Genomic DNA, 22956 nt, shown 5'->3' on the forward strand with positions numbered 1-22956 from the left:
AGTATTATGTTATCTTCTAACTCTTTTTATTATATGCAGTTACAACTTGATTGTTTATAATGGGTTTAGGTAAGTCATAGGACAGATCCTGTCTCCCTGCTATATCTGTTTCTTTGTATAATTTTGGCAGTACCAAGCTAGATTTGTAAATCCATCTTAACACATTAGCCATGTTATGTTAGCACTGTTTTTGTTTAAATCTGCAGTTATGTGGATAAAGATATTTTGGTCAATGATGGACCACGTATATGATGGTGGTCCCAGAAGATGATAACGAAGCTGAAAAACTCCCATAGCTTAGTGATGCCGTAACTGTCATAAGAGCATAGCACAATGCCATTTACTCAGGTGTATTAGTCTGTTTTCATGCTGCTAATAAAGACATACCTGAGACTGGGTAACTTATACCTGAGACTGGGTAACTTATAAAGGAAAGAGCTTTAATTGATCCACAGTTCCACATGGCTGGGGAGGCCATGGTGAAACGCAAAGGAGGAGCAAAGTCACGTCTTGCATGGTGGCAGGCGAGAGAGAGCATGTGCAGGGAATTCCCCTTTCTAAAACCATCAGATCTCATGAAACTTACTCACTATCATGAGAAGAGCACAGGAAAGATCTGCCTTCATGATTCAGTTATCTCCCACTGGGCCCCTCCCATGACATGTGGGAAGTATAGGAGCTATAATTTGAGATTTGGGTGGTGACACAGCCAAACCATATCATCAGGTATTTGTGGTGATGCTGTTGTAAACAAACCTACTGTGGTGCCAGTTGTAGAAATGTCTAGCACATAGAATTACCTACCTTACATAATACTTGATAACTGAAAACTATGTATTTATTATAATTTTATTATTATTTTATTTATTTATTTATTTCGAGACAGAGTCTCACTGTGGAGCCCAGGCTGAGGTGCAATGGTGCAGTCTTGGCTCAGTGCAACCTCTACCTCCCGTCTTCAAGCTGTTTTTCTGCCTCAGCTTCCTGAGTAGCTGGGATTACAGGCATGTGCCACCATGCCTGGATAATTTTTGTATGTTTAGTAGAGACAGGATTTTACCATATTGGCCAGGCTGGTCTTGAACTCCTGACCTCAAGTGATCCATCTGCCTCAGCCTCTCAAAGTACTGGGATTGCAGGCTTAAGCCACCACGCCTAGCCTAAAAATCTTTTATATCATATTTTTACTGTACCTTTTCTGTGTTTAGGTACACAGATACTTACTGTATATTACAGTTGCCTGTGGTATTCAGTACAGTAGCATGTTGTATAGGTGCATAGCCTAGGAGTGATAGGCTATACCATCTAGCCTAGGTATGTTGTAGGCTATGCTGTCTGGGTTTGTGTTAGTATACTCTATGATGTTTGCACAGTAATGAAATCACCTAAGGGCACATTTCTCTGAATGTACCCCTGTCCTTATGTGACTTGACTGTATTTGGAATCTGAGTGCCGTGAAGTCAAGGGCTGTTTCCACCAGCCTTGGTTTTTGTATACTGCACGACAGAAAGTAGGTACTGATCAGTCTCCCTACTGGAAGGTTCAGGGCCTAATTCTGCTTCTGATTTGTTGTTGTTACAAAGAATTAGAATTTTACTCTTTTAAGAACTCCAAACTGTACTTCCTAAATCTTACTTTCTTATTCAATTTTTTATAGATTTTTTTTCTATGACTACTACTGTTGCTGAAAAACATAATCTGTGATAGAAATATTAATAATTGTGCTTTGGGAGTATTGAAGATGGGTAAGAATAATACAATATCAAATCAGAGAGAGGGTGGGACCATATCTTACAAGATCTTTTATTTGGAGTTTGGATTGGATTTGCCTATAATGGGGGCCCATTAGGATAAATCAGGGAAATAACATAATGTGGTCTGCACATTAATATTGGAATTATTCTGACTCTTATGTAGAAGGAAAGATATCACTTGGCTGGAGCTGGAGTTCAGGCAATAGAAAATGGCAATTTGGGCTAGAGTTGGCAGAATGACCATGGTGAGAAGTGGTCCACGTTTGGGATGTGTTTTTGGAAGTGGCAGGACAGGGCTTTAGAGGTAGTGAATAAGTGAAAGGAAACGAATTCAGGAATGATTCCTTTGTTTTTAGACTGAGCAAGAGTCATTATTCTTGATATATGATATATTTGCAAGTAATCATATTCTGTAGTCTGTGTATATGTGTGTGTGTGTGTGTATGTGTGTGTGTGTGTATGGGTGTGTATGTGTGCATATTTGTGTGTGGCCTTTCTCCAGAGTTGACCAGTTCCTTAAGGCACTCATCTTTGATTAATCCTATATTTCACCTATATGTGGTCATGCTCTATGCAGAAATTGTTCCTCAGTCACCCTATTGCCTGGTGTGCCTGTAGACAAGATCCATTTGTCTAGCACAGTGTTTTAGGAAATTACAGTCATCAGGAGATCATACATATAAATTCAGATTTCCACTTTCTTTTGAAAACTGAGAATGAACCACAATGAACCTGAATTTCCATATGGCCACGCTTGGCTAGAATTGAGTGGGAGCTGGCCCTTGAGCCTGCAGAGCAAGCTGATTCTCCAGGTGTGCCTGGGGCTCGTCAGCTTGGCTTCCCTCAAATGTGTCACCACTGCAGTTATTTGCAGCTGCTGCCTCTGGGCTTCTCCTCATGCATTGTGACTCTAAGTTCTTTTTTTTCTTTTTTTTTTTTTTTTGAGACAGAGTCTCGCTGTTGCCTAGGCTGGAGTTCAATAGCATGATCTTGGCTCATTTTGTTTAGGCTGGAGTTCAATAGCACGATCTTGGCTCATTGCAGCCTCCACCTCCCAGGTTCAAGCAATTCTCCTGCCTCAGCCTCCCTAGTAGCTGGGATTACAGGTGTACACCACCACACCCTGCTAATTTTTTGAGTTTAGTAGAGATGGAGTTTCATCGTGATAGCCAGGATGGTCTCGATCTCCTGACCTCGTGATCTTCCCGTCTCGGCCCCCTAAAGTGCTGGGATGACAGGTGTGAGCCACCGTGCCCAGCCTGTGCTCTAGCATTTAAAAATCCAGCAGCAGTAGTATTCCAGCTGCAAGTATGAATGCTGGTCCCTTTTGTCCAAATGGTGATGTTAGAGGGAGATTAGGCTTGGGGACACTGAAAGCTGGCCATTCCAGGGCTGTAGTGTCTGTCATCTAGAGTCATGTCATGTTGTCGTTTAATTTTTAAAAAGTTTAATGTGACCCAAGGCTTATATACCCTTCAAGTTCAAGACTGTTCATTTTATACCATTTTGTATTTATTGGAAAACTATGGAAACCCTCTTGTGGATAAGGAGAATGACCTGAACTTGGCATTTCTGCAGGGCCAAGCACAAAGGAGGTATTCACTAAATATTTGTCCAAATGCATTATTCAACTGTATTCTCTTTGTCAGAGAAATCTCTGCAAATGAATCTTTGCAGAGATTTCAAAATCAAAATAAGAGGTTAACTGTCGGGATGAATCAGTTTTTATTTTTATTCAAAGATGACTTCTGACATTTCCAAGCTGTTTCCCAGAGTGGATCCCAAGTTTACAGCTTGTGATACCAAAGCACCAGGCATGCTTTTTAAAGTGGTGAACTAGGAAAAGATAGTCTGCATTTCGAATTCATCAAAATGTAGTATATATCTTGTTTCTCTCTTTGGGAAGCCACTAAATATATCCCACCCACCCCAGTCATTAAGTATTTTTTCCCTGTATGTCCCAGTCCAGTGATGAAATATTTTCTTTCCTATATGTCCCAGTCATCACTGATGTTGAGAAGGTCGATTTAGAGCCAGATTTTGTGATATCAGATCCTGGTTCTGCCTCTCACTTAAGTCACCTCCACATTAGATTTTTCACCTGTAGAATGAAGTAGATGATGCTATTTATCCTGAAATACTGTTATAAGGACACAAATAATATATCTAAATCACACAACTAAATATTTATAAATCTCTTAAAACATATTTGATACATAGTAAATGCTTGCCCTCATTATGTCTAAGAATATTTCATGTTTCTACTACCTGTTTCCATATGGCCCATGAGCTAAGAATGTTTTTTACATTTTTAGATGGTTGCAAAAAGTCAGAAGAGTAATATTTTGTGACATGGGGCGATAACATAAAATTCAAATTTTGGTGTCTGTGAATAAAGCTTTATTGAAAGATAGACATTCCAGTTGGTCTGTTTCTGTATTGTCCATGGCTGTTTTCACTTAACAACAAAAGGTAGTTAATTGTTTTTGAATGAGATACGTTCCTGCAGGTATCATGGGACATATAAATGAAACCTGAGATTTGTGAGCTCTTTCTCTGTGAATTGACACTATCATGTTCTGATGTTCAGGGCCTGCTTTTGCCTTCCTGCCCGAGATGAGGAAGTGCTTATTTGTTGTCTGAGTTCTTTCAGATATTGCTGATATTTTATTACCCTTTTCTGACAATGGAAAACACTGAAGTTATGCTTGTGATACAAATAGTGACATCAACCATTTAATGAACATCTGTCATCTTAGTTTTTATCAGGTAAACAAATAGATGCAGAAAGGCCAAGTAACTTGCCCAAAATTCTATGGCCAATAAGAGGCCTCTTGTTTACAGGTGAGGTCATTGATGGACATCCATAATTATTTATAATATGAATAAATATTTATATATTTTTTATTATATATTACACTTTTTTTTTTGAGACAGAGTCTTGTAGTGTTGCCCAGGCTGGAGTGCAGTAGCATGATCTTGGCTCACTGCAATCTCCGTCTCCTGGATTCAAGGGATTCTGCTGCCTCAGCTTCCCAAGTAACTGGGATTACAGGTGCCCGCCACCACACCTGGCCAATTTCTGTATTTTTAGTAGAGATGGGGTTTTGCCATGTCGGCCAGGCTGCTCTTGACTTCCTGACCTCAAGTGATCTGCCCACCTTGGCCTCCCAAAGTGCTGGGTTTACAGGTGTGAGCCACTGTGCCCAGTGAGCTGCTTTATATTATATTATTTTTTGGAAAGCAGATAGTGGATTTGAGAAGGGTTATAGGCTGCCTAGGTGTTTTATTAGCTGCCCTTGCCATTATCAGTATTTTCTAAGATCTTTCTATGCCTAGATAACCGCATTTCTCCCATGTGCTTTACCTATATGATGTATTTTTGCTATGCCTAAGATCTGAAAGTGAATCTGGTTATTTGTTGGCTATTTTGCTGGACTGTACTTCTGGTTGGGTGGAGGTGGAGGGTTAGAGGTAGGCAAGTGATGAAGGCCACTTCTGCCCATTGCTTTTGCTGACAGTGGGTGGCAAGTCCTCAGTGTGTGGGGAATTTCTCCTTGCTAGACTTTCAAAAGTTCTGCCTCTGGAAAGTGACTCCTGCATCTTGCACATCTCTGTGTTATTTTGACTGATGGAAATAATTTCTTTGTTCCTGAATCCATGGCTGCCTTTGAAAAAGGCAATTGGGAATAGAAAAGCAGCTTTGTTTCAGATACGAATAAGTAACAGTGTATTCTTTTGTGAAAACTTTACTGCACTTTCCCTTATCTAGACTATATGAACAATGAAAAAGGCACATGCTAAAAATTATTAGTTGACTATACCTAATAGTTATTTTAAAACAGATAAATGGAGGGAGGGGAACAAGGGTTGAAAAACTACCTATAGGCTACTATGTTCATTACTTGGGCAATGGGATCATTCGAGACTCAAACCTCAGCATCACACAACATATGCATGTAACAAACCTGTATATGAACTCCGTGAATCTAAAGTTTTAAGGTAAGTACATAATGCCTTGTGAAAAACTAATTAAAGTCTATTTCAAGGGTAACACCTATCTGAAGCCTTTGCCCATGCCCTGGCTTGCAGTGGTCTTGGGTCTCTCTGTCTCTCCTCTGTGCTCCTATAGCACTGGTAACTTCTGTATTATAGCCCTTACATACCGCGCTGTAATTACCATGTTCTAAAAAGGCTATCTCTTCCACCAAACAGTAAGATGTTGAGTATGCAAAACATATGGAATCTTTATTCGTCTTTGTAATGTAATTCAGGTCCCTGCAGCAGGCACGTGCACACACACACACACACACACACACTCACTCAATAAAAACAGATGAGGAATCGAGAGGAAGGAAGGAAGGAGTAATGCCAAATTTTAGGAAACTCCAGAATGACTCCTTCTTCCCCTTCCTCCATTTCAAACTCAGAGTAAAGTTTTGCTTCATATGAATGATGTGTGTGTGTGTGTGTGTGTGTGTGTGGTGTGTATGCGTGTGTACACACACACATACATATACACATATTTATTTTATTTATTTGTTTTTTAGAGGTGGAGTCTTACTCTTTCACCTAGGCTGGAGTGCAGTGGCACAATCTCAGATCACTGCAACCTCTGCCTCCCGAGTTCAAGCAATTCTCCTGCTTCAGCCTCCCAAGTAGCTGGGATTACAGGCATGCGCCACCACGCCAGGCTAATTTTTATATTTTTAGAAGAGACAGGGTTTCATTGTGTTACCTAGGATGGTCTCGATCTCTCGACCTTGTGATCTGCCTGCCTCGGCCTCCCAAAGTGCTAGGATTACAAGTGTGAGCCGCTGTGCCTGGCCGATATGTGTATATTTTTAAAAATGAGAAATGAAGAAGATAAAAAAAGTATTAGTTATAAAATATCTATTATTGACAGAAAGTGAGACTATTAACCTCTGTGGAGACTTTATTTTACAAGGAAGTCATTTGATAAAAGATAATACAACATTAATTAAATATTACATTGTGCTGTATAGTTCTCAGGGTATTTTCTTATAGTTCTTTACAGTGACTTTTGATTTAAAAGCTTAGGCAGCTGACCCAGGTTCACCAGGTAGTTAATGGTTAAACTGGGCTCAAAAGCTGAGGCTTCCTGATTTTCTAGCAGTGATCGCCCCATAGCACAACAACCCATCGTGTCACGGACAGGCAAGGATCTGCCAAACTTCCAGTGAGTGGAGTGGGAGTTTCTGGCATCAGACACTAGAGCAGGATTATCTCTGGGAGTTAATGCTATTTATCAGGGACAAGTGCTCAGGAATTCTAGAAGCTTTACCAGTCAAAATCTTGAACTGACTAGACTTAAACACAGAAAGTATTTAATGATTAAGCTGAAAGTGCCTTAAGTGTTAAGAAATTAATAACCAGAAATACAGACTGAACACCTCAGCCCTGAAACTGATGACCAAATCACCTGCTCCCTTAGTGGAAATGCCGGAAGACATTGTCGTACCGTGATGTGAGATGCAGAGATGAAGCGACAATCCTCATACTTTTAGTTGGCCTCTGCTCCTGGATGTTGTAGGCTCATTTGCATTTTTAATGCATCTCTTTATCATTGCTTTCTCAGGAACATATACCATACTCAAGGCCTATTAATTTTTTGTTGTTGTTCATTGTTCTTTCTTCCACTTTACTGTATATTTGTGTGAAATTCTATAGTTTAGTTTTTTTTTTTTTTTTTTTTTTGCGATGGAATCTTGCTCTGTTGCCCAGGTTGGAGTACGGTGGCATGATCTTGGTTCACTGCAACCTCCACTTCCCAGGTTCAAGCAATTCTCCTGCCTCTACCTCCCAAGTAACTGGGATTACAGGGGTGTACCACCATGCCTGACTAATTTTTGTATTTTTGCTAGAGACAAGTTTTCATCATGTTGGCCAGGCTGGTCTCGAACTTTTGAGCTTGTCTGGGCCTCCCAAGTGCTGGAATTACAGACATGAGCCACCATCTCCAAAGGCCTAGGAAAAATGCAGTTTATTTCAGCTTAAAATATTCTTTATGAGATTTTAAAATGTTCTGTATTTGTACTTGTTCTTTCTATAAAAGACAAATTTGGATAGTCTGCAGATTATCCAGAACATTTTAATTGAACAAAAAATGAAGCCACTTATTTATTTGCCAGGTATATATAAAGTTTCTGTTGTTGGCATACCCCATATTTTATTTATTTGTCTGTTTTTTTCTTTTACAGAGTGGGAAACCACCCATCAATGATATGTTCACAGACCTCAAAGATGGAAGGAAGCTACTGGATCTTCTAGAAGGCCTCACAGGAACATCATTGGTGAGCAAGTCATCTTTGTAAACTGTGGAGTCTCCTGTCATTACTGATGCTTGATGACCCCCTGTGGGTACCCATTAAAGTGAAAGTGTCTGTTTTACTTTACATTCAAATGTAAAGGCTGAAATTGGAAACAATAAATAACAAAATGTTTTAGTGAATTAGAGCAACATTTTGCCTCTTCTGAGGGCTCTGTTTTTATTGAAGATAAAATTACCTTAAATGTTTATTGCTCTGAGATAGCCCAGGGTGAGAGAATTACAAAAAAGAATGGATTTATAGGTCTTATATAGGCACAATGTTTTGAACACCAGAGTCTAGAGACAAGCACATTTAAATGTTCAATACTGTAAAAAGTAGTTATTAAGGCTGGGCGCAGTGGCTCACGCCTGTAAATCCAGCAGTTAGGGAGGCTGAGGTGGGTGGATTCCCTGAGCTCAGGAGTTCGGGACCAGCCTGGGCAACACGGTGAAACCCCGTCTCTACTAAAATACAAAAAATTAGCCAGGTGTGGTGTTGTGTGCCTGTAGTCCTAGCTACTCAGGAGGCTGAGCCAGGAGAATTGCTGAACCTGGGAGGTGGTAGTTGCAGTGAGCTGAGATTGTGCCACTGCACTCTAGCCTGGGTGGCAGAGCGAGACTCTGTCTCCAAAAAAAAAAAAAAAGGAAAAAAAAGTTGTTAGAAGCTTGACATCTATTTTTTATTCAGATTTTCACGATTGAATTTTGTTTATTTTTTAAATACAACTCTATCATTTTAATGTAAGGTAATCCATACTCATGCAGAAAAAACTGCCAATGAAGAGGATGCATGTATGTGAATTACCATCACAATATAGAGAGATGCACTCCTGAAGATGACTTTCTTTCTTGCAAAAGTCTGGGGTTTCATTCTCTCCCTTTTGCCCTCCAGGTGGTGGGTAGACAACTGTTGGACAGGCTGATCCCTCTCTCAGATAGGATTCCCTGGCCAGTGAAGTAGAAAGAAGCTGAGAAGGTTATCTTTCCCCAGATGGGCATTCCCTGCCTTCCTAGGGCTCTTATAATGCTACCTGGAGCCTGCGATAGCACCTCTGAATCCTCCTTGCTCTGTTCACGTCTGTGCAGAATAAAGAGGACCCAACTCTAAAATCTTTCTGCAGCCAGACCAATTGAGAGAAAGGAAGCTTAGAAAGGAAGCTCTTCATAGAGCACTGTTTTCCAAACTTGTCTGCACATTAGAATTATGGGCAATCTTTTAAAAATCCCAAGTCCAGGGCTGGGTGCGGTGGCTCATGCCTGTATCCCAGCAATTTGGGAGGCCAAGATGGGCAGATCACCTGATGTCGGGAGTTCAAGACCAGCCTGACCAACATGGAGAAACTCTGTCTCTACTAAAAAAATTACAAAATTAGCTGGGTGTGGTGGCACAGGCCAGTAATCCCAGCTACTCGGGAGGTTGAGGCAGGAGAATCGCTTGAACCTGGGAGGTGGAGGTTGTGGTGAGCCAAGATTGCACCATTGCACCCCAGCCTGGGCAACAACGGCTCCATCTCAAAAATAAATCAATAAATAAAAATAAAAATAAATAAATAAAAATCCCAAGTCCAAACCACACCCTGGACCCATTAAGCCACAGTCTTATGGGGTAGGGCTGGACACAGGCATTGGTGTTTTGGGAAGCTGCCTGGGAGATTTCAATGTGCATGCAAGTTAGGGGACTGGTATCTTAAGGTGTTGTTAGTTGAGGGATTTGCGTACTGTAAACACCAGCCTCCAGGGCGGTGACCTGAGACATCAGCCAGCGCTCCTGGCTCTGAGGGGCTCTGCATACTGAGCTGCCGTTCTACGTACCTCCCAATGTTAGTGTTTGCCAGGCATATGGAGGGACAATCAGTTTTACCTGCTGTCGTGTTTTGTTTTCCAGCCAAAGGAGCGTGGTTCCACAAGGGTACATGCCTTAAATAACGTCAACAGAGTGCTGCAGGTTTTACTTCAGAACAATGTAAGCTTGTAATGTGAGTTTTGCGGGTCTACGCTGCCATCAGCATTGTTTATTGTGAAACTTGCCAGCTGCTTGATGCATGGCATCCCCTGATTCTTGCAGACATTTTTTCTTATGAGAGATATTGAACCTTTTCTGTGAGTGAAGGAACAGTCATGGGCTTTTTCCAATGGCTATATTGATCTGTGATATAAATAATACATTTTTGAGATTTAGGTTTATCTGATTCTCTTACACTGCTGTCCAATGTGCTTAAAAAACCCTGGAGTTCTGTGAAGAAATTATCTTAAAAGTTTTTTTCTTTTTGGTCTTAATAGGTGGAATTAGTGAATATAGGAGGAACTGACATTGTGGATGGAAATCACAAACTGACATTGGGATTACTTTGGAGCATCATTTTGCACTGGCAGGTGGGGAAATTTCCGGTCACTTTTTAATAGAAATGGAGAATGTGTTGTTTGTCTTTTGGTTTCTTAGGGCTGCCGTAACCAAGTACCACAAGCTGCTTGGCTTGAACACCAGAAATTTGTTGTCTGTCATTTCTGGAGGCCGGAAGTCCAAGATCAAGGCGTCAGCAGGGTTGGTTTCTCCCGAGGGCTTTGAGGGAGACTCTGCTCCAGGCCTTGCCGCCAAATTCTGGTGGTTTGTCTGCAGTCTTTGCAGTTCCTTGGCTTGTGATACATGGCTCTGGTTTTCACATGGTGTTCTCCCTGTGTGCCTGCATCAAGTTTTTTCTTTTTGTAAGGACACCAGTCACCTCACTCTAACTAGTGACATCTGCAGTGACCTTATTTCCAAATACAGCCCCTCTCTGAAGTACTGAGGGTTAAAACTTCATATTAATTTTAGGGAACATAATTCAATTCATAACAATTTTGAATGGAAGAGGTGACAATATGCCCTTTTTTACTGGCATAGGAAAAAAAAGTACCTACCTTTCTTATTTTTTGTAGAGAATACATTTTTTAATTGAAAACGTCTTTGTAAACATATAGTGTTAAAATATGACTTTCTATGACTATGAAAGTTATGTTCATTGTAACCAAACATAGTACAAGTATAGTTTAAGATACAGAAAACATGGGAATATATAAAAGTGAGGTAAAAAGCACTTCAAATTCTAGTCCCCCAAAATAATCACTGTTAAGATTTATTGTTCCAGTGTCTACAGAAAAATATGAAGTAAAATGAATACCATTTACCAAATCCATGATGGTTAATTAGTGCAATATGGCTTTTTGAAGGACTTCATTGAAGTAAATAACTATTAGTTATAGACAGGCCTGGTTTCTCTTACATAGGTGAAAGATGTCATGAAGGATGTCATGTCGGACCTGCAGCAGACGAACAGCGAGAAGATCCTGCTGAGCTGGGTGCGTCAGACCACCAGGCCCTATAGCCAAGTCAATGTCCTCAACTTCACCACCAGCTGGACAGATGGACTCGCCTTTAATGCTGTCCTCCACCAACATAAGTGAGACATTACTCTACCTGGAAGTGGGCTTTACAAATTCGTGTCTCCTCTCTGTCCCTTCGCTGCTACTGCTACTCCCTGAAGCCCCCTTTTCAGTCTCACGGCTCTCCTTTCTGCACATGCTCTACCATTATCTGAAGAAAAGAAATATCATGGAAGAAAACTGCCCATCAAGTCTTTATTTCCTTAGGACTTAAATGCCACCATGCAGGGTCCATAGTTTCTCCTGCATATTTATGAGTTTAAAAAATATGAAATAACTCACATAGTTCAATCCTACTCGTTCAGCAATAACTGATAATGTATACAAAAAATCCTGTTAGCTTTCTTCTCATACCAAAAGTAAAACTCTGTAAATTCAGTGCACTCCCAATTAAAAACAGCCAAATTATCTTTAATGAAACTTGTGAACAGATTCTAATTATATAAAAGACAAGGCCCAAGAATAGCCAGTAAGTAGACTTCTGAAGAAGAACCAGGCTGAAATACTTTCCAAAAAGAAACCAACACTAACTATGAAGCTATATTAATTAAGACTGTATGGTACTATCAATATACATACCAATATAAGCCAGACCATATGAAATTGCCAATACATGAGTGTTTTTGCTGTATAAAAATGGTATTTTCAGATGGTTCAACCTAATAAAATTAAGAACTTGGAAATTGCTCCATTACATAGGAAAATCTGATTTACACTTGAGCTGATATTGCAGATTAAGAGATGGTATGGGCCGGGCGCGGTGGCTCACGCCTGTAATGCCAGCACTTTGGGAGGCCGAGGTGGGTGGATCACGAGGTCTAGAGATCGAGACCATCCTGGTCAACATGGTGAAACCCCGTCTCTACTCAAAATACAAAAAATTAGCTGGGCACGGTGGTGTGTGCCTGTAATCCCAGCTACTCGGGAGGCTGAGGCAGGAGAATTGCCTGAACCCAGGAGGCGGAGGTTGAGGTGAGCCGAGATCGCGCCATTGCACTCCAGCCTGGGTAACAAGAGCGAAACTCCGTCTCAAAAAAAAAAGAGATGGTATGGACAATTGATTACCCATATGGAAATAAATGTGTTGGATCTTCACCACACTAAAATAAATAAATAAATAAATAATAAATAAATTCTACATGGATCAGGGTTTTAAATGCCAAAGACTAAATTTGTTATGTTTTATTGTTGTTGTAAATGATTACTTTTCTCAAGTTTCATTTCCTCTATGTTTTTTGCTGGTATATAAAAGTGCAATAGACTTTTCTAAATCTTATATCAGGAAACTTAATCAGTTCTTACAAATTTTAGTAAGTTTGTCTCTGGACACTGTAGGTTTTTTGGGGGAGGAGGGGTTAGAATGTCCTAGAATTACAATCCTTTTATTTCTTCTATTTTATTTTTTGTTCTCTGTTGTGCCTTGTTCTTCAATGCAATGTTGATTTGAATTGGTGATAGTGGATAGAACGTTTTGTTGTTGATGACAAAAGGAGTGCTTTTAGTGTTTTCCCATAAGAATGATTTTTTTTTTTGGTAGCTTTTTTGGTATGAGTTTTATGAGGTTAAAGAATCCCTCCCTCCTAGTATTCACCCACTCCTCCTTTGTTAGTTTAAGAAGGTTGCCAAGTTTCTAGTTGGTTAAGGGATTTTATCAAGAAACTGTAGAATTTTAGCCAATATGCTTTTCCATTTATTAATTAATTGATTCAACAAATATGTGTGGGGTGCCTTTTATGTGTTAGATACAGGGTATACAGCAGAGAACGAAACAGGCAAAAATCTTAGTTCTGCTGGAGCTTATGTTGCAGAAGAGGGAGACAAACAATGATAAAGTTGTATAGTACATAGAAGTAGTACACACACTGAAGAAAAATACATCAGACAAGAGTGGAGGAGGCATAGGAGAGGCCACTGGCTGCAGTGACCTGAGTTGGGGCAGTAATGGGAGATGAATTCAGGCAGGGAAGTAGGTGAAGAGCATCTTAGAGGGTGGGTGGGTCTAACATGAAGAACAGACACCAAATACAGAAAATGATCAACTTTCGGATAAGTCAAAGCAACAATAATGTCCAATTTGTAGGATTAAATGAAAATCTAGATAGAAATGAAATACAGTACTAGACAATAGTAGCGTGGAAGGGGAAGATTGGAGGGAAACTCTTCCAAGGCTTTTGTTTTGGGAATATCCTGAGAACAGATTAGAGCTGGATTTTCTGTTCTGCTAATCTTGATCTTTTAATTGAAGAATTTAGTTCATTAACATTGATTGTGATAATTTATATATTTAGGTTCATTTTTACCATATGGTGTGAGCTGCTCGTTTCTCTTTCCCCCTTTTCGTCTTCTACTCTTTGTGAAATATTGTATACTACTTCTAGTTTTAATGGTTACCACAGAAATTAGCAGTCACTATAGCCAATACAAGATCCTTGAAATGTTTATCTGTTATTTTCATATTTGTGAATTAATTTTAAGTGTATATTTGACAAGGTTTTGGGATATAAAAATATAGTCAAAAAACCTCACAAATCAAAATAATCTAAAACAAAACAGATTAGATTATAACAATGCCTATTTTGTTTCCACATATTCCATCTTTATTGCATTTTATTTGCATGGTTTTCAGACCTGATCTCTTCAGCTGGGATAAAGTTGTCAAAATGTCACCAATTGAGAGACTTGAACACGCTTTCAGCAAGGCTCAAACTTATTTGGGAATTGAAAAGCTCTTAGATCCTGAAGGTATTGTTCAGTGTTTAATTTCAAATGTGATTTTGCTTTACAGTTTTGCATTCTTGAAAAGCAGTGTTCTCTTTCCTTTTTAAAATGAATTATTAGCCTTTTCCTTTTTGGATTATAGGTGCAAGTAATTTTATTACTGACAGTACTTTTGTACTTAGCAATTTGTAAGATCCTTTAGGTAGAAATTTCACTACAGCACTGGATAATAGTTAATCTAAATTAAAGTAAGACTTAAACTTTTAAGAAAACCTAACTATTCTATTAGGTAGATTTAGTATTTGGTTAGGTCCATTGAAATGCGTTTTGATGTGAGCTTCTTGCATGTGATGTAAACACTTGAGTTGTCAATGTTGCAGGACTGAATTCTAGACTTACTTTCAGCGTATGTATAAAGTCTACATCTTTATCTTAAACGGTAACATATGGTAGCTTATCTTTGACCATTTAGGGAAGACTGAAAAAAATGAGAAACTGAACAAAAATAAGTAATCCCTTTTCCCTTTGTCTTATATATTATGAAGAGGCAATTTACTAAGCTGTGGTATTGCAAAGATTATATATATTAGGTATTGTTTATGGGTACTAAGGAGAGTTATTTTATATCTAATATTGAGCAGTTCACATATTTTGGACACCTAATTTAAGCTGGTTCTTATATTCTTCCACTTTTAGATGTTGCCGTTCAGCTTCCTGACAAGAAATCCATAATTATGTATTTAACGTCTTTGTTTGAGGTGCTACCTCAGCAAGTCTCCATAGATGCCATCCGTGAGGTTGAGACACTCCCCAGGAAATATAAGAAAGAATGTGAAGAAGAAGCAATTAATATACAGGTACAGGTAACATTTTATTAAGGTGTTTGGTTCACCATGTTTGTTTTCTTGTAGGTACTAGATAAAAACACTTTCAGAGGGTTTTTTCCTTGACTGAGAACATGTTGGTTTCTCAGCTTACATTTGCATAGGAAGTTCTGTTTAGCAGCTACCATTCTGTCACATGCATGTAATGGAAAACCGTGACTCAATGGAGTTATTAAGAAGGAAAATACCTTATTTCGCATAGCAAAACTGGACTGTTGATTACGGATTATGACATGCTGAAAATCTATGTTTTTGCATCATCTAGTTGCTGGCTTTTATTTCTATCATGTGCTAAAGATGGGTTTTTCTCATATCAGCCTAGCTTTTTTTTCCCCAAGTACTAATTGTCTTTCTTTTTTTGCCATTGAAAAAAGATTTTTTTTCCTTGTATTCTCACAAGGGCTATCAAAACAGAAGTCTTATTTTCCCTTTCCTGTAGGAGGAGTAATGTATGGTAAACTAGTTGGTGAGCTTTTCATGAAGGGATTACAATGATTTCATTCATCAGGATATATATGAATTTTTAAAGAGATGAATAAAATAGTAATTTCTTTTCTTCCTTAGTTATCATGTTTGAATCAATTCATATTTAATCTCATTCTGTTAGAACAGTCCAACATAATTCATAAGACGAGAGAATATTAAGAGTTAGATGAAAACTTGGAAGTCACTTGGTTCAACATTCTAATGGCCAACGAACCAAGACATACATATAGATTTCAAAATTATAAGAAATACATTTCAGAGAGAAGGAAAGCTTGGGCTCTGGACCTTAAATTCGTCCTGTTGCTACTTGTTTTGGGTTGTTACTTAAACTCTCAGTCACAGTGTTGTCTGCAAAATGTGGCTAAAACCACCCGCTTCATAAAGATAATGAATTCAAAGTATCTAAAATGACATCAATAAGCACTCAACAAGTAACAGCTATCATTATTACCGTTTTTCCTCTTGAGTTGTTTTGGCATTCTCATTTAACAGATTTCTTAAAAAATAGTATTTAATTCCCATATTATTATAATACGAGTCTTGGATCCACATGGCATCTTTGTTTTTCCTTCTTCTGAAAGTCAGAGAATTTACTTATTATTTTACATTTTCTTTGGGTAATATGTATGAATCCTTTTCGTTCCCTCATTTCAAAAATAGTGTGATTTATAGAAAAAGGAAAAAATGTATTGAGGAGAAAGGAGTGAGAAATGAGGCCTGATTGTGAACCCAGGGCTCTCTTTTGTAGTGAATATCAAGTGATGCTGATGAAAATTCCTAATTTCCTGTAATTAAAAAAGAAATGCTAGGAAGCAGTTGCCTCTAAAAGTGTGGTTATTCTGCACTAATGATGCACCTTTTTAGTTGCCTCAGATTATCTTCTGGGTTTGTTTCTGAGTTTTAGATTCATTTCCTTATTGCATTTTGTTAGAAAGTGGAGACATTTTAGTTCTTATCGTTAAGGACCTTCTCTCTTAAAAAGGAAAGGAGATTTCATTTACTTTTCATGATGTGCAGATAAAATAATTACTTCTGTTTGGGCTCAGGGTGGCATGATAAGAACTTCAGAAAACATTTTCTATTTGATGAAGAGCAAGTGTATTAGCACTAACCTCTTCATTTGCAAGCATTCATTAGTGCCTTAGAGGCTGAATTACATTAATAGAAAAATAAAATGTGATCAAGTTTTAATCATCTCCTCCCTGACATAGCTTGCCATCTGCTACTCTCCCAACAGCCAGACTTCTGCTCTGTTCTTTCTACAAACATACGCTGGTGGTCAGTGACTAATTCCTGTATTTCTCTTAAAATAACTGTCAGTTGAAAGTTTTCTCATGTTTTCAATTAATACCTTCTGATGATTTGTGTGCAGATAATGCCTTCCTTCTGGATCTCATGGATTCTGGTGCCTAGCTCAATGACCTTTGGCTGGTCACTAACTTTCCTGCTTCTTAGCTATCCTCATGATAGTAAAGAGGTTTGGAGCTGAATGATCTCCAGGGGTTATTTTAGCGCTACAGTTTTAGGATTTTTGGTCCATAATTTAACGCATTTTTCTTTCTCTGTCTTTGGCACCATCTGTCTTTTAATTATCCACTGTTTCAACTCTGTGCTCATTGGTTCGTTTCTTAACTCATATATTCACTTTCCTGGATTCTTTAAGCCTTTCTCCAAAATGTCTTTTGAGTGTGTTTTCATTCTGTTCCAGCCTTCATACTAATTAAAGACCTCATTTTCTTCTGTAGTTTACAAGACCTGGTCTACCTCTGTTACTTTGCCCTACAGTTAGAGTAGACTTTTTCCTCTTTTTCCCCAAGATTCTTGTGCATGCAGGTTCCTCTCTGTCAAATGCTTCTCCACCCACCATTATATGGCAGGCTGCACATTTTTCCTCAGTTTAAATAGAGCCTTTTCAGAGAAGTCTTTTCTGATTAATCTATTGAAATACAAGTCTGTCTCTCTCTTTCTGTCTCTCTCAGTTTCTTGCTATCACAGTATTTTTGTAAACTATGTTAAGAATTTTAAATTATATCTTAAGAGTACTGGGAAAGCCAGTGAAAGATTTTCAGCAGGGATATTGTAGATGGGATTACATTTTCAGATCATTCTGGCTGCCGCATGAGAAATGGACTGTGAATTGTGGAGGTGAGAGGGTTGGGTGGGGGAAAACAGGCAAGTAAAGGCATTTGTTAGCACATATTCCAGTCGAGAAGATGGATGGAGGCGGTCGTGGAAATGGAGAGGTCTGGGTGGCTTTGAGGTAGTGTTCAAGGAAGGTCAGAATTGCGTACCTATTAAATGTGGAAGATGAAGGAGAGAGAAGCCAGGGCTGGCTCTCAGGTTTGTAGCTGGAGTAATTAGTTGCAGGAAGGGGCCATCTACTGAGATGGAGAAGCCTGAGGAGGAACAAGCTCTGTAAGAAAATGAAGTGTTTGAATATGGACATGGTTTAATATGCCGAGGAGGCGCTAAAGTGGAGATGTGAAGATAATGGGATATAAGAGTTTGAAATCCAGACTTCTAGGTGGTTCTAGATGGTTCTTTAAATCCAATGGGAGTTGATGAGATGACTCAGATAAAGCATACAGAAAAAAGAAAAAAAGAGCCAAGGACTTAATTTTGAGGAGTTTGGAGATTCATTACTTATGGGTGAGCAGCTGCTACTGAACCAGCAAGAAACCAGGGCAGTATCACAGAAGCAGAGAAAGAAGCTTCCAGAAGCCGAGGTTGCTCAGTCTTGAATGATACCAAGGGCTGAAGCAAGGAATGTGGGTGACCAGCTCTCTGGGCTTGCTTGGAACAGTTCTGGTTTAGACAAAGTTACCATTAAAAAAACACTCTAGTTTTTTGGTTAATTATATGGTCATCCTGAAGATGATGCTGGAAAGGTCTGTTTGGCAATGGGAAGGATATTGGTGACATTGGCAAAAGCCTTTTCAGTTGAGTCATGGGGCAAATAGTAAGTTCAAGTTAAAGGGAATGTTATCAAATGGTAGCTGTTAAATACTTGAGCATTTTTTGTATTGTTCTCCATACATTTCTGTATGTTTGAAATATTCTACTTAAAAATTATGCATGAGAGTTGATAAAGTAAAGATAGAATGTAGGCAAGTCTTAAAGAAGTCTTGCTCTGAAAGGTAACAGAAGAACTAGGGAGAGTCCACTTGGTTATGAGCTCTTAATGTATATAAGAGAATACTCAGTGATTTAGAAAGAGGTTGAAAGAAATGTACTCCATGAGCCCTAAAAGGCCATCAAATAAACCAGAGGACAACTGCCTAAAAAAAAACACAATCAGCACAACAGCCTGTGTGACTATCTTTTAGTGTCTAAAATGTGATGCTAAAATGCACTTCAGCAAAAGCAATTTACCTAAGGGTCAAAGCAGAGTTCTCATCTTTCCTTTTTTTAAAATTACATCCATTCTTAAAGGCTTGACATGTTCCAGCTTCTCTAGGAACATTTTCCTGCCTGTTTTAGCCTTTGTTGAACTCAAATATCATGCCTCGTTGGGACCATGGCATTTGCAACTTTGCTAATAGCTGCTTTTTATTTCTGTTCAGAAGTGATTCACGTGGGTTATTTCTCTGTCCTAACTATATTAGAATCTTCTTGAGTACAGAACTCATGAGTGCATGCTGCTTCTATACTCTTTGCTACCGTAGTGCACTTACTCAGTGCTTATGACTCATTCATGACAGTACCCATTTGGCTCCTGAGAATTGGATTAGTGCCTAAGACAGAGCAGTGCCTACTTTGGGTTCGCCGTACAGTGAGTGTGAGTTTGCTGAACACCTCTTGCTTTCATGATGTGTGTGTTTTTCTTGGCTTTGTTTTTATAGAGCACAGCACCCGAGGAGGAGCGTGAGAGCCCCCGAGCTGAAACCCCCAGCACTGTCACTGAAGTTGACACGGATCTGGACAGCTATCAGATAGCACTGGAGGAAGTGCTGACCTGGTTGCTTTCTGCCGAGGACACTTTCCAGGAGCAGGATGATATTTCTGATGATGTTGAAGAAGTCAAAGACCAGTTTGCAACCCATGAAGTAAATATCTGTAGTTTCTCAGCAGGGCGTATCCCCCATGGGACCTGAACCTTAATCAGGCACTGTACCCTCCTGTTTGTTATCTATTGAATTCTGCTCCGTGGAAAGGTCAATGGCTTATTTCAGAAATTGTGATATTCAAATAGTGCTTTGTTACAAAATTGGTGTGGGTGATTACATTGTGCATCAGAATTAGATTTCAGATCTTAGTCTTGTAACTGGCATGTTTTGTAGAGCCACCGATGAAAATCTTTGCACAGTACTGCTCATTTCTGAAGTGCGTTGTTACATATAAAAAGCAAAGTAGTGAACCAGTACACCAAATCTTTAAGATTTGAGTGTTCCCCAGGAAATGAGTATTCTTTTTAATTGCATGATTAAACAAATGTCATACTAGGGTTCCTGTATTTCTTTTACATCATACAAGTTTCCTGCTCCTTTGAAGATATATTATATTGCAGCATAGTGAATTTCACTATATGGAGATTTCTTTTTGGTTAAATTTTGTTTTGTATAGGTATGTTAATTGACAGTCTTATTTGTTGTTTTGGATAGAAAATAATATAAGTGGTTTTATCTCTTAAGCAGTTCCTCTTGGGTGAGTGTGGTAATTTATTTTACATGTGTGTGAATGTGTATATATATATATATTTTTTTTTTTTTTTCTACAGAGTCTTACTCTGTCGCCTGGGTTGGAGTGCAGTGGCATGATCTCGGCTCACTGCAACTTCTCTCTCCTGGGTTCAAGGAATTCCTTTCTTTTTTTTTTCTTTTGAGACGGAGTCTTGTTCTGTTGCCAAGCTGGAGTGCAGTGGCACAATCCTGGCTCACTGCAACCTCCGCCTCCTGGGTTCAAGCAATTCTTCCACCTCAGCCTCCCAAGTAGCTGGAACCACAGGCGCGTGCCACCACACCCAGCTAATTTTTGTATTTTTTTAGTAGAGATGGGGTTACACCTCAGCCTTCTGAGTAGCCGGGACCACAAACATGTGTTACCACGCCCGGCAAATTTTTTGTATTTTTAGTAGAGACGGGGTTTTATTGTGTTGTCCAGGCTGGTCTTGAACTCCTGGCCTCAAGTGATCTGCCCGCCTCAGCCTCCCCAAGTGCTGGGATTATAGGTGTGAGGTGTGAACCACCATGCCTGCCTTTTGTTTATTGTATTTATTTAGAATTCCATGTTCATGATCTATGAGTAGCATAATCAGCATTTACTTTAAAGTAGCCGGTATTATCAGATGTTACATTGTTTGCTTTGAGCTATTTCTCTTTTAACTTACGCCAGGTGTTTATTCCTCTTTTCAGAACTTAAAAAATGGGATCAATGTCTGCTTTCTTTGCAGTTGACTAGGCTACCTTTTTCTGCACCATTGACATTTAGGTTAGGCCTTAGCAATTTGTTCAGCTTTTTTCTTTTTTTTGCACTGAGAAGCTCACAGATCATAACAATGTCCCTTTCTAGGCTTTTATGATGGAACTGACTGCACATCAGAGCAGTGTGGGCAGCGTCCTGCAGGCAGGCAACCAACTGATAACACAAGGAACTCTGACAGACGAAGAGGAATTTGAGATTCAGGAACAGATGACCCTGCTGAATGCTAGATGGGAGGCCCTTAGGGTGGAGAGTATGGACAGACAGTCCCGGTGAGTGGAAAGCCAAGACATGCACTTAATTCCACAGGCTGCTTTGCACAGTTGAGCTCTAGAAGGTGTCTGCATGTCTGTGAAAGCAAGATCATTACAGAACTTGCCTTGGAAAAGTAAAACTCTTTTCTATGGGTAATATTGCTGGAATTCTGTATGATCCTGGTTTTTCCTTTGATGTGTTGGCCAAACCAAAAGGTCAAAGTTGGAATGCAGAACTTAACAAAAAGGGGAAAGAAAGCAGGTGTGGTGGCTCATGCTTGTAATCCTAGCACTTGGGAGCTGAAGTGGGTGGATCACTTGAGGCCAGAAGTTCAAGACCAGCCTGGGCAATGTGGCAAAACTCCATCTCTACTAAAAATACAAAAATTAGTGGGACATGGTGGTCCACACCTGCAATCCTAGCTATTTGGAGGTTGAGGCATGACAGTCAGTTCTACCCAGGAGGTGGTGGTTGCAGTGAGCTGAGATCACGTCACTACACTCCAGTCTGGGCGACAGAGTGAGACTGTCTCAAAAAAAAAGGAAAAGACATTTCATATGGACAGTTACTTATTTGCAATATTAAAATCAACTAAACATTAACTGGGTATGGAGACAGGTCTATGTAGTATTGATCTACTGTTCCATTTTGTAATTTTTTAAAAGCTTTCTCATGGTTTATTTTATTTCATGTATTGTGTATTAAGGAGCGAACTGCATTCATTGCTATTTCCACCTATTTAATAAGCAGGAATTCCTGACTGAAGAAACAATTATTTTGATATGAATACGAGGTGCCATTATTTGTATTCTTTGTCCGCATTTAATGAACTCAATTTAGGAAAAAATAAAAGTTTACTTTTCTGGCTTCTATATTTAAAGACTAAATGCAACCTTGAATGTTTAGACAAGGGTTTCTTCCCTTGCCCTGTATCTCCAGTGCCCAGAGTGTATATTTGACTTTGCACAGGGAAAAAACTTGTAGGAATAATGCTGTGCTCCCCATGTACAGGCTGCACGACGTGCTAATGGAACTGCAGAAGAAGCAACTGCAGCAGCTCTCCACCTGGTTAACACTCACAGAGGAGCGCATTCAGAAGATGGAAACTTGCCCCCTGGATGACGATGTAAAATCTCTACAAAAGCTACTCGAAGAACATAAAGTAAATCTGTCTTACATTTCTTTTATACCTTACCAAATATGAAAGCGTAGCACTTAGCATCTCAGAGGCTGATGACGTCTATCATTAACATGAAGTGGAGACACTTCTTCAGGGTTCTCTTCATTTAGCAGCTCACAGGGTGGAATTCATGGGGATGAGACTTTTCTGAGCCAGGGATGAAAGGGGAGGTAAAATTCTATATGTGATGTGCCATTTTCTTACGAAAGTACATAGCTTTCATACACCTGGAGAGGGGTTCTTTTGGTCCTGTAAGTGGGTAAGAACCCTAGCAAGTTGACTGAGTTTGTATGCCACTGAAAAACTCAAAACTCAAAAAACAAAAAATGAACCCTAGCATGTTGGCATTCATGCGGTGTGTGGGTGAAGAGCACATTCTGAGAGGTGTCTGCACCCAGTCCTGTAAGGAGAGCTGTTTCTTCATCTCTAATCCAGGAAAGCAGCAGGCATTAAATGGGGAACCAAAATTTGGTGGGCAATTTAATTCAGTCACAAATTTAGGAGACAAAC

At 39.3% G+C, this 22956-nt stretch overlaps 1 protein-coding gene across 9 annotated transcripts in view; it reads left to right on the forward strand.

Annotated features, from left to right (window-relative positions):
• The window catches only part of UTRN (utrophin), a 578097-nt gene that overhangs the window by 134668 nt on the left and 420473 nt on the right, over nt 1–22956 (forward strand). For all 9 annotated transcript variants that reach the window (XM_008995200.5, XM_078370245.1, XM_035296914.3 and 6 more), the window contains 9 exons: nt 7976–8068; nt 9971–10048; nt 10366–10458; nt 11350–11522; nt 14132–14247; nt 14920–15080; nt 19436–19639; nt 21102–21283; nt 22278–22428. In XM_008995200.5, coding sequence (XP_008993448.4) covers nt 7976–8068; nt 9971–10048; nt 10366–10458; nt 11350–11522; nt 14132–14247; nt 14920–15080; nt 19436–19639; nt 21102–21283; nt 22278–22428 — 1251 coding nt within the window. The remainder of the gene's footprint in view (nt 1–7975; nt 8069–9970; nt 10049–10365; nt 10459–11349; nt 11523–14131; nt 14248–14919; nt 15081–19435; nt 19640–21101; nt 21284–22277; nt 22429–22956) is intronic.

Source organism: Callithrix jacchus, chromosome 4, assembly GCF_049354715.1.
Source record: "Callithrix jacchus isolate 240 chromosome 4, calJac240_pri, whole genome shotgun sequence".
NCBI classification, from domain to species: domain Eukaryota; kingdom Metazoa; phylum Chordata; class Mammalia; order Primates; family Cebidae; genus Callithrix; species Callithrix jacchus.